Source organism: Sabethes cyaneus, chromosome 3 (genome assembly GCF_943734655.1).
Source record: "Sabethes cyaneus chromosome 3, idSabCyanKW18_F2, whole genome shotgun sequence".
NCBI classification, from domain to species: domain Eukaryota; kingdom Metazoa; phylum Arthropoda; class Insecta; order Diptera; family Culicidae; genus Sabethes; species Sabethes cyaneus.
Window position 1 is genome coordinate 249024272 of NC_071355.1, and position 10965 is coordinate 249035236.

Genomic DNA, 10965 nt, shown 5'->3' on the forward strand with positions numbered 1-10965 from the left:
AGTGATTTGTGTAGTTGATCCTACCAAAAGATTTTGTTAATATGAATAAAAAAGTGCATTTTCGGCTCATTTATTTTCAACTGATTAAAATAGGTGACACTGCTTAACTCGTTCCTTACCCTAATTGAAATTAAGAAAGATTTTGTATCGAACAAAGTAAATGATCTGCATGCTTAATGTGCAAATGAAGTTTACCGCTGATTAGTTTTAAAGAGCCGATATTTTCATCTTTAAATACAATCCAATTGAAAAAATAATAAAATAACCCAATTTCTGAACGGCTTACTGTTGTTTCCAGGATTGAATGCACTTTAGATTTACTTAACAAAGAATCATTGGTGAAATCTACTTGTTAATTGATATTTTCAACTCAATGATTTTTACTCTTACTTTACTTTCTCCTTTGATTTTTTATTTAATCCTTTTTCTGAACGTTTCTTTGAGTTTTCTGTAAGTTTTCTTTCGCCGTTGAATTTTTCCTTGAATTTTTACTTGACTTCATTCTGTAGACCCTTACTTGGCTTTTTCATTAAGTTTTACCTTTGTTATACTATAACAAAGGTTTAGGAATTGGTCGAAAAACACGAAATTGATCCGAGGCCCGGAGGGCCGAGCCACATATACCAATCGACAGGGTTCGACGAACTGAGCAATGTCTGTGTGTGTGTGTGTGTGTATGTGTGTATGTATGTGCGGGGCGCAACTTTTCTATCGCCTGTTTCTCGAAGATGGCTGAACGGATTTGTTCGCTATTACTTTTGTTTGAAAGGTATTATTGCCTAGTACATCACTATTGAATTGTTTCATGGTCCGACTTTTCGTTTGAAAGTTATAAGCAAAAATGTGAAAATTACGTGACACGATTTTCTCTGGAACCAATTGACCGATTTCAACGATCTTAGTATCGAATTAAAGCTCTTGTTAAGGCTAAATTTTTCGGATAAATTTTATTGAAAACAAACGAGTACTTTAAAAGTTATGCTTAAAAAACCTGTTTTGACAAGGTAATAATTATCGCCTGTTTCTTAGAGATGGCTAAACCGATTCAGGCGCTTTTAGTCTCATTTGAAAGGTAACATAGCCTAATAGATCACTATTGATTTGTTTTTTGATTGGACGTTTAATTTGAAAGTTATGAGCAATTGAAAACAACACATTAAAATTTACAATAATTTATAACGATTTCAGCTAAGATAGTTTATCTAGTTTGAATTATTTTGGCATCAAATTAGAGATTTTATTGCTGCAAATATATCTGCAAAATTTCAGAAGAATCGGTTTTGCCGATCAAAAGATATTAACCCTCCAACACTCGCGCCAACTTTTGTAATACGGTTACTCGCGCGCACAATGGCCCAAAGCCAAAAAGACATGCGCACTAGAGTTTTGACTGAGAAAACTTGGTTTTAGGTTTATGAAACCTTCGGAAGAATTTCTTGAAATTGAAAGTTCTATCATCTGGTGCAATTTAAATTTTGATTAATCCCCCTAAAAGTGAAATAAAAAAAATATTTTTCTTCAGTTTCAATATAACACATTGATGTGTTCTGCAAAGTTTTAGAACATATTATTACAAGAAATTTTGTTGAACACAGTAACCTTCTATCTATTCAGCGAAGATAGAAAATCTTATTTATTGTTTATGAATTTGTAAAATCAGTATTTTATATTTTAGCTCTTTTTGTAATTGTTGTATGACTTCATGACTTCATGTATTATAAAATTGTAAAATAGTAAAAATACACAACTTTGCTGAATATAGTGTACCTCTATGTTTGTTTGTTTAGGTACTGTAGAACTTTTATTATAAAAAATACCCTAAATTTGACTCCAAATTACTCGACTACCAACAGATAAATTTTAAACATTATACATTTGCTGATAGTTTTGCTGCATACAGACACCATTTTTCCATATGAAGAAACGAGAGAAAATTCCAGTTGGGATCAATTGCGGTACACTTCACATGCTGATTGCTTCGTTTCTGTGATGTCAGTTTATGCTGATCTATTTTCCCAACAATTTAAAGCATTAATGCATTGAATAATTATGACATTTTCCTCATAACAAGTTTATTGAAGAATATACGTTAGTTAAACAGCGATTTGTAACTTTATAACAATATGGCATTCAAAAACCTACACGTGTTGTACAAAATGCAACAGCGTGAGTAACCGAAGGTTAATAAAAATTAATGAAATTTATTTAAGAAAACTTTATTAATGTCAATCAAAAAGAATGGCATTACAGGAATTTATGCATAGTTCTAAAACCTACAAACTAGACCTATACTAGGCAATGTATATGTTAAATAATAATATTTCCTCTTACAACTTGCTTTTACTTGCACTTACTCAAATTAGTAACAACCAACTTACCCTTACTCAGTAATTTCATGAAAAAAGGATCTATCAAAATTTATAAGTGCTCCTATTTTGTTCAAATTGTGAACACTTATTCAATTTCCAACAATTTTATGAAAACCAACGAACTACGTAACGTTAACCAATAGATGAATTATGTTCCGAAGACGTGTCGATTTCTATCTCAAATAGCAAGTAAGACCGTATAACAAAGGTTCCTTTCACCACTAGGTGGATTAAATCGGGTTTTTCTTTAGTTTCTGTTTTGTGTTATTCGTTAACTTTTTCTTTGACATTGCTTTAACATTTTCTGAACATTTTATTGACTACTTTTTTGACTCTTTCTTGAACTCGTGGTTGGTCCTCTCTGTGATTCTTTCTTGGAGTCTTTCTTTACCGCTTTCTCTGATTCTTTCTCTCAATCTTTCTCTGACTCCTTGTTTGACTCTGTTTTCTTCTTTGAGTCACAGATATTTTCACCCTTTTTTGTGGACAATATCACGGCGACCAGTATTTCGATCTGTTGTGATACCATGCAAGTGTTGTATTCCCCACTTCGCTCTTTTTTTCAGTATCGCTACAGAGTGCACGGATTGCTTTATTTTCCGTGCTCAAGTGTCAATGTTTTGTACCTCCTTTTTTTACTACCTTACAACCAATCTGGCGCAAGAGTCAGGAAGTGCGGGAACTAGTTTGCCCATAGGCTCGAGATGCGAGCAAGTATCATTCTTATAACTTATTGCCCTGGTTAGAGGGTTCATTGTTGGTAAATGCAGAATTCAATAGGAAACTAGTATGTAGAGGGCCCTGAAAATAAACCCATGCTAAAGTCATTTAACATCGAATGGCCTGATTCTACTAGGATTCGAACCCATGACCACTCGCTTGTGAGGGCAACCTTGCGGCTGGTAATGGCTGGTTATTTAGAAAGACTTTTGACTCTTTCTTTGTGCCCACTTTTGTGCCTTCTTGGACTATCCTTGCACTCTCCTTGGACTCTTTTTAAACTCTTTATTTGACTCTACCTATGCTTCATTTTTGGCGCATTTTGTTAATGAGCCATTCATTAAATCTTTCTATGACATTTTCTGTGACACTTTCTTTAACTTTTTCTGAGTCTTTTGGAACTCTTGCTTTGACCCTTGTTGGATTCTTTCTTTCATTCCTTATTTAGTTCCTTATTTAGTTCATTATTCGATTTCACTGTTTGATACTTCCTTTACTTTTCCTTTGACTCCATTTTGATTTTTTCTTTGGATTTTTGCTGATTCTTTATTTGACTCTTTATTCTGGGGGATTCTATGAATCTCTATTTGACTCATTTTTTCCCCTTTCTTGGACTATTCTATATATATCTTCTTTGAATTTTCTTGGCCTCTTTTTACATTCTTCTTGGTTTATTCTTGGAATATTCTTAGAATAGATACGTTTTCCTTGACTCATTTTTTGATCGTTTCTCTGATGCTCTGATGCCATTGACTCTTTAATCTCTTCCTTTTAACTTTTTCTCTATGAGTCTATTTGTATTTCTTTGAGTATTTCATTGTGTCTTTATTTGACTATTTCTTTGGTTATGGTTTCAAATCTTCTTGGACTTTATGTTGAACCTTAATTTTTTCTTAACTTTACTTGGAACTTTTTGGTCTCGCTCTGGGCTTTCTGTGGATTCTTGTTGCACTCTTTTTGCATTGTTATAAATCTCTTTAGATTCATTTTAGGTATTATTTTACTTTTTAGAAACTCTTGGACACTTTTGTATTTTTTTAAATCAATTTGCTTTTTAGTTTTTTCTTAGACTTTTCATATACTTTCTACAAACTTCTTTTGGACTCATTTCAGACTCTTTTGTGAATTTTTTAAACTCTTTGGACTCTTTTCGGTCTCTTTCAGAACTTTTTTAACGCTTTCTGAAATCCTTCGGGACTCTTTTTGGACCCTTTATGGACTCGTCCAAAATAAGCCCCATAGTTTAGAAAGAGCCAAAAAAGTCTATAAAAAGAGTCCCAAAGAAATTTAAAAAGAGTCCAAAAATGGTCCAAAGAGAGTCCAAATAGGGTCTAGAAAGAGTCCATAATGAGCCCACAAAAAATCAAAAAGGGTTAAAAAATAATGCAAAAAGAAGTTAAAAAAGCGACTAAAAAGAACCCAGAGAGTTCAAAATGAACCCATAGTGAGTCCAGAAATGGTCCGGAAAAATTCAGAAAAAGCCCAAAGCAATTTAAAAACAGACCATAACGAACCCAAAGACCTTCAAAAGTTTTCAAAATGGGTGTGTTTTGACTCTTTTTGGGCGCTCTTTTTCAAAGCGAGTGTGAAACGAATCTTTTTGGGAGCTTAAAATTATTTTGAAATCTTTTTAGACTCTTTTTGAACACATTTTTCTTCTTCTAGTTTTGGAATCATTTCAGACTCTTCTTGAAAACTTTTTAAACCCTTTGTACTCTTTTCGGACTCTATTTGAACTAATTTTGACCGCTTTCTGGATTTTTTTCGGACTCCTTCTGGGCCCTTTATGAACTCTGTATGGGTTGTTTATAGACTCGTTTTGGTCTCTTACCCGGTTTCTTGGCTCTTTCTGAACTCTGTGGGCTCATTTCCTACTCTTTTTGAATTCATTTTTATTCGTTTTTGACTTTTTTGGATTTCCTTTAGATTGATTTTGGACTCTTTTTAGACGCTTTTCAAATTCGTTTTTAGATTCTTCTCTCTTTAAATTTTGTTGACCACGCTTATACTTTATTTAACTCGTATTGAACTTCTTTTGGACTCATTTGGGGCTATTTTTTGCACTTTGTGGATTCGTTTTGGGCGTTTTTGTCTTTTCAAAATTATTTTGGAATCTTTTTAGACTATTTTTAGGTGCATTTTAGATTTTTTTGGACTCTTACTACCATACTATAGACCCTTCGTGAAAACTTTTAAACTCTTTGGACTCTGGACTCTGAACTTTGGAACTGTTTAGGACTTTTTTGAACTCCTTTTGGAATTCTATACGACTCCTTCAGGACTCTTTTTAGGCTCGTTACGGGTTGTTTTTAGACTTCTTTGGTCTTTTTCTGATTTTTTTTTCTCGAACCTTTCTGGACTTTCTAGGTGCTTATTTTGGTGGACTCTTTGGTTTCTTTTTAGACTCAGTTTTAACTTTTATTTTTGAACTTTTTTTCAGACTAGGCATATTTTTGCATTATTTAGTAACCTTTTCTGGATTTTCTACGGGCTCGTTTTGAACTCTTTCTGGACCCTTTTTGGACTTTCTTTGGAATCATTCTGGACTCCTTAGAACTATTTTTGAACTCGTTATTAATATATATTTATTGTTGTTTACAGTCTTCAGTGCAGTACAGACTAGTATTACTCATATTGTTTCTAATTTTCTGAATTAATTATTGCATTTCTAAACCTACTTTTGCTGATATTTTCGCGTCATCCTTGCGCAGGGGCCATGCTAATCCAAATTTAGTATATTTCCAGCCGAAGCTAGGCTGTTTTTAAATTTCTTTGGTGTTTCTCGGGTTTTTGGACTCTTTTAGACTCTTTGTGGGCTAATTTTGGATTTTTTCTGAACTCTTTTTAGACGCTTTTTGTACTCTTTTAGAGCTGTTTTTGGACTGTTCATGGGTTTTTATTGAACTTAGACTTTATTGAATTCTTCTTTGACTAGCCTTTCACTCTTCCTTGACCCTTTTTCATTTTTTCAAGGACTCTTTTCACTCCTTTTAAACTCTTCTTAGTTTCTTCTTGACACTTTTCTGGGACGTCAATTTTTCGCCTAGTTTTGGTTCCTTTTTTGACGCAGGATTACGTCTTACTTTAACTTACTTTAACAGCTTCGAAAGTAAATTTGATCGTGACTGAAAAAAATTAAATACGGTCACAACCTGTGACCGTTTCGATCTAAAGCATCTGTGAAATGTCATAAAATATGTTTCACGGGAATATGCCAAATTGTCCCTTATGACTTTGCCAATGTTTTTATGGCAAACGACCATCATTCGTAGGAAAGCGATGTTTTTTAAATTATGCTCAACGTCCATTATGCCTAATAAACGTATGCCAAACGTCCGTATGCTTAATGTCGCGCACCCGTTATCGTTATAGATTATTATTCAATCTAGTGTATAAATCGACTGATAAAGCCAGCCGAATCACCAGGATAAACTATTTCAGCAAGTCGAGCAAGTTATGAAATGAGGTAATTGAAAAAACTTCACATTGCGATATTGATTTTTAACCAGAATCCTTCCTTATTTAATCAACAGAAAACTCTGTCCCCCGAATAAAGCGATGCACAGTGGGCAAAAAGGACCAAAAATACGGAAATTTCAATCGCCTAATAATTAGTAAAACGGTGAACTATTATCACCCGCTTGGTTCTACTAGTAAGACAACAGATTCTTTTGTTGACCCCAACCATATTTGGAGCCGACCATTTCTACTAGTGTAGACAATATCCATTCCATATTTTTTAAATTTCGAATGAAACTGGTGAGTTAAAGCACCATCATTCTCGACAGCTACCCTTTTCAGATCTTCACCTAAAAGAATTAATGTCGTAAAGGAATTTCTGAGTAATACTTTCCTTTTTTATTCAAGCTGGTGAAAACCATCCATTTCATCTTGAAACCATTCAAACTAGCCATTTCTAAAATATGTTTTAATTATACTCTTTTTCTTCTTTATTCAGTGGGTGGCTATCCACACGATGAATCATGTGGTGGAAAGAGGCCATTTTGTTTTGAGAGGAATGGTTGGACGTGATAGGAATCACCCGTTAAGTATTAGTAGGTGCTCTATAAAATTCAAATTCAAAACTTATATCCCGCCTTGTTCTCCACTCATTTCCGCTACGCTGTGAAGATAGCCAGTAACGAGAAGGTTGTGAGAAAAAGCGAAAGCTGCAAAAGGATCAACCTTTGTGCCTTAATATCTTCCGTCAACTTTTTATTCATTAAATTATTGTATAACGAGTATAAAAATTAAACATCGTCAACAAGGTTGCAAAAAATAAATGCAAACCCAAACAGCAAGTGACATAAACTTTTCTGACCGTCACTTGCGTTGGTCTCCGCAAGATATATGCAGCTCAACAACGCTGCATACCAATTGAGTGAATTGAACGACAATCATTAAAACTGCACTGCCAGACCAGCCAGCGAGGGCTAATGGGTACATACGCCGACTTTAGGCATCGGAAAGCTGTCATCACGTTAGTGAAAAAATATGCTTTCAATTTTTAAACCCTCCGAACCGGGGCAGAAAATATGACTTCTATTGATCGCTAGTGGTCCGTGTGGACCGTCCTCCTGCAGGGCAGCGGTTCAGTATGACGATCTCACCGAATCTTTATGGCACATCGGAGATGCTCGAAAACTTTCAATTTTCCCTCCCAGCAACGCCGTTGCTGCGGAGTCGAATTATAATTTTATTTACGAACATCTCTCATCAAATAGAGTCATTTCTTCATCGCCACCGTTGTCGGACGGCCAGGCCAGGCCAGGCGAATGACATCGGACCGAGGTTGAAGCGGACCCCTCTTCAAAGTAATGGGGTTTCAGCTCAAAATTGCGCAACCGGCAAATAATGTCCCCTCGCGGACGCAATCGTGGGTAAGAAGACAGCGGACGAAACGTCCCGTCCCGTGGCAAGTTGTGGTCGGTTGCGAAAATTTCATAACCCGCCATTCATCGCCCGGCCGGCTGCAGCAAACTGTACACGCTTCTTGACATGATCTATCGCAATTCTGTTTCTATTTTTTTATTTTCGACCCAACGCCAGCAGAACCCCAATGGCTAATGAAGGATTTTTCTCTATTCGCAGGCAGCTGATGGAACGCGGCGCATCTGAACCGTGGCAACAGGTTCTCCAGGAGGTGATCGGCGAGGGCCGGTTGGACGGTACGGCACTCCGGGAGTACTTCAGGCCGCTCGAGGAGTGGCTTCGCAACGAAAATCTGCGCACCAACGAGTTCGTCGGCTGGATCTACGACGGGGACTACTGCAAGCACAGCATCGAGACGGCGAATCTGCAGGTTTTCGGTGGCTTCTACAATGGTGCCGTGCGACCCCGGCTGAGTGTGGTGTTGATTTTTATTGGGGCCTATCTTTTTGTGCGAAACAGAGCGTATTAGTCGGGGGTTGATCTAGTAGAGATATTGTTTTCTTTTCGGCAATCAATCAAAGAGTTTTATAGACGAAGTAGAATAAAATGTGTCATTTAATGTTTGCTGAGAAAGTATGTTAATTGGCTGTCATTGTGCAACACACCTGTCTGAATGAATAGTTATGCAGGTATGACATTTTTTGTGTCCGCAGAAAGCGTTTTATGGTCCCGTACAATTACATAAAACATAGAGATTAAATCGAGCGCTTATCGTTCCACTGTATTCCAATGCTGAATGAGCAAATTTTTAACCTGAAGGCTGTTTATAGTCGCTCTGATAGTTCTTAATGTAGGTACCAATAACATTAAGTTATAACTCTTGAGTAGAATATCAGCTATCATCATTAGCCTTTTCGGAGATAACCTTAATCATCATGCGTGAACTTTTTAATTCCGCTCCATGAAACGGAAGCCAATACATCCCGAAGGGATGCCCTCCTTCCCGATACAGCCCATTCAAATTACTGCAAAAATCAAAAATACTTAACTATTCATTTCAAGAGAACACACAGACGGTACCTTGAGCCGCAGGTATTATACCACCAAGCACCTTGATGCTGCCGAGCACAACTTTGGAAGTCCTTATCATTGTCGGAATCAAAAGTAGAAAACTTCATTCCTTTATGATACACCGTTAGTGAATCCCCACCAGTTCCACTGAATCTTCCCAAACTTTTCAAGAAATACTTGCTCTTTGCATCTCCAATCTGGAATCGGCTGTACTTGGCCACAGCGACTGTCCCATCAATGTCCTCCGTTACAACGTGCAGTTTGTGAGGTTTAGCATACGTCAGTTCGTGTATTTTTCTCAATCCCAACCAGAACTCGCCGTGCATATCTCCAAAACCTTCTTCGTACTGATCCCAACCTCGAAAGAAATCAACGGAACCATCGTATCTGTTTTGAATCACCGTCCAACCGCCATCCTCATATTGCTGGTCGCAGTAAACGTCGAAGGGATGCGTAAATCCTGGCCGAAGTTGAATGCGGTACAACCCTGAGAGGCCAACCGTCGCTTCTGCGCAGGTTTGCGGAAATTTTTGTGACCAAACCAGCGAGCAGTTCGTGATTAGGGTTTTGATTTCTTCCAGCGTTCGCTTCAAGCTTTGCATCTCCACCTGTTGACTCGAATTGATTTGTTGTATACTAAAAGGAAAATTCAGTACTGGAATCTGTGGAATGTTGAAATTCTTTTTTAACTTACTTAAAATTAATTGCCTCCAATTTGGTCATGATTAGTTCGAATCCAAAATCGGATGTATTGTAAACACTGGCATTATTTTCCGAAACGGTGCTTCTAGTTATGAAAGCAATAATCACTATCACCACAGCCAACATTATCCTAAGTAGTAGTTCGTTAAACAGACGATCGTTGATAACTGAACAGTGAACTGAAGCAGTTCGCTTATACAGATAAGCAAATTGCATTTGTATGTTGATGCTGTCTAATGACGCAATTTGCCTGTCATAATTGTATCAATCTCGTATAGGTAAGAAACGATTGCGTTTCACCTATTTACAAAAATCTATCGTGTAGAGTAAGTTACTTTTTATATTAAATTCGATCGATCTCACTGCAGAATTTGTATGAAACACGGAAAGCAACTGATCGTTTCCACATTGCCATACCTCATCTGTTCAACGTACCCGATCAGGAGGGCATAACAAAATTATAACTGATCCTGTTATTTTTCGACCGATTTTTTGCTAACAACGGCTGTTATAATTTAGCTACTGCAAGTGGTTAAAATAACTCAAATTCTAACAAAACTGCTTAGCAGTGATAGCAAAAATATAACAAAGTTTGTTATGTTTTGAACAAAATTATATCAAAATTTGTTACCATACTTCTAACAAATTGTGTTATAATTTTGATAAAACAAAAACTTCTTTACCTCTGTCTGCTATATCGACATTTTCCCGACCTATTGTCAAAAATAGTACAACTATTTATCGGGAACATTTACAAATAGCAACAGAAAAAGATTTTCACACATTTTTTCAATTTCATAAACCGCACCCTTTCAGTCGGAATTGAACTCACGACATACCGCACACGATGCCATCGTCTTAACCACTGTACCAGAACTACTCTTGAATGTAGGTAGTTTAAATGCTAATATGATTTGACCGATAGCTTATTCTGTCAGTTGTCAGTTTTTGCTGTTCGAGCTGTCTATAAATAGATCTCTTTTGGTACGAGACCGTGATCAAGAAAAAGAAATCGAATCCGTTTTATCAGTGTTGCACCGTTCTGACAGTGTTGCTCGAAGTGCTTTCAAATATACCAGAAAATAAATTGAAGTGAACCTGGCCATTCAAACTTTTTTTTTTAAATGAGTTTTATATTTCAGGTTTTGATTCTATAAATGTTATTGCTGATTTTGGTAGGAACCAATCACAGTAAAAGTAAAGATTAATAACAATTATGAACCTAATTATT

General features: G+C 36.3%; 2 protein-coding genes across 2 annotated transcripts in view; one reads left to right on the forward strand and one right to left on the reverse strand.

Annotated features, from left to right (window-relative positions):
* The window catches only part of LOC128743855 (angiotensin-converting enzyme), a 257876-nt gene extending 249327 nt beyond the window's left edge, over positions 1–8549 (forward strand). Inside the window, exon 11 of the mRNA XM_053840536.1 lies at positions 8181–8549. Within this exon, the coding sequence (XP_053696511.1) occupies positions 8181–8490 (310 nt within the window). The 3' untranslated portion in view covers positions 8491–8549. The remainder of the gene's footprint in view (positions 1–8180) is intronic.
* A 10-nt stretch (positions 8550–8559) lies between these two features.
* On the reverse strand, positions 8560–9869 carry LOC128743860 (angiopoietin-related protein 2-like). The gene is made up of 3 exons (XM_053840542.1): positions 9727–9869; positions 9042–9668; positions 8560–8986 (listed from the first exon to the last, which is right to left on the reverse strand). The coding sequence occupies exons 1-3, from the start codon at positions 9858–9860 to the stop codon at positions 8854–8856; spliced, it is 894 nt and encodes a 297-aa protein (XP_053696517.1). The 5' UTR covers positions 9861–9869; the 3' UTR covers positions 8560–8853.
* Positions 9870–10965: the final 1096 nt, after the last annotated feature.

What these genes read in the sequence shown, in the direction of transcription:
- LOC128743860 (XM_053840542.1), bottom strand. Translation starts at nt 9,860, where the DNA reads ATGTTGGCTGTGGTGATAGTGATTATTGCTTTCATAACTAGAAGCACC. An exon ending in TTGGAGGCAATTAATTTTAA is followed by an intron (nt 9,669 to 9,726) that starts GTAAGTTAAAAA and finishes TTTTCCTTTTAG; the next exon opens with TATACAACAAATCAATTCGA. An exon ending in TATAATACCTGCGGCTCAAG is followed by an intron (nt 8,987 to 9,041) that starts GTACCGTCTGTG and finishes TGATTTTTGCAG; the next exon opens with TAATTTGAATGGGCTGTATC.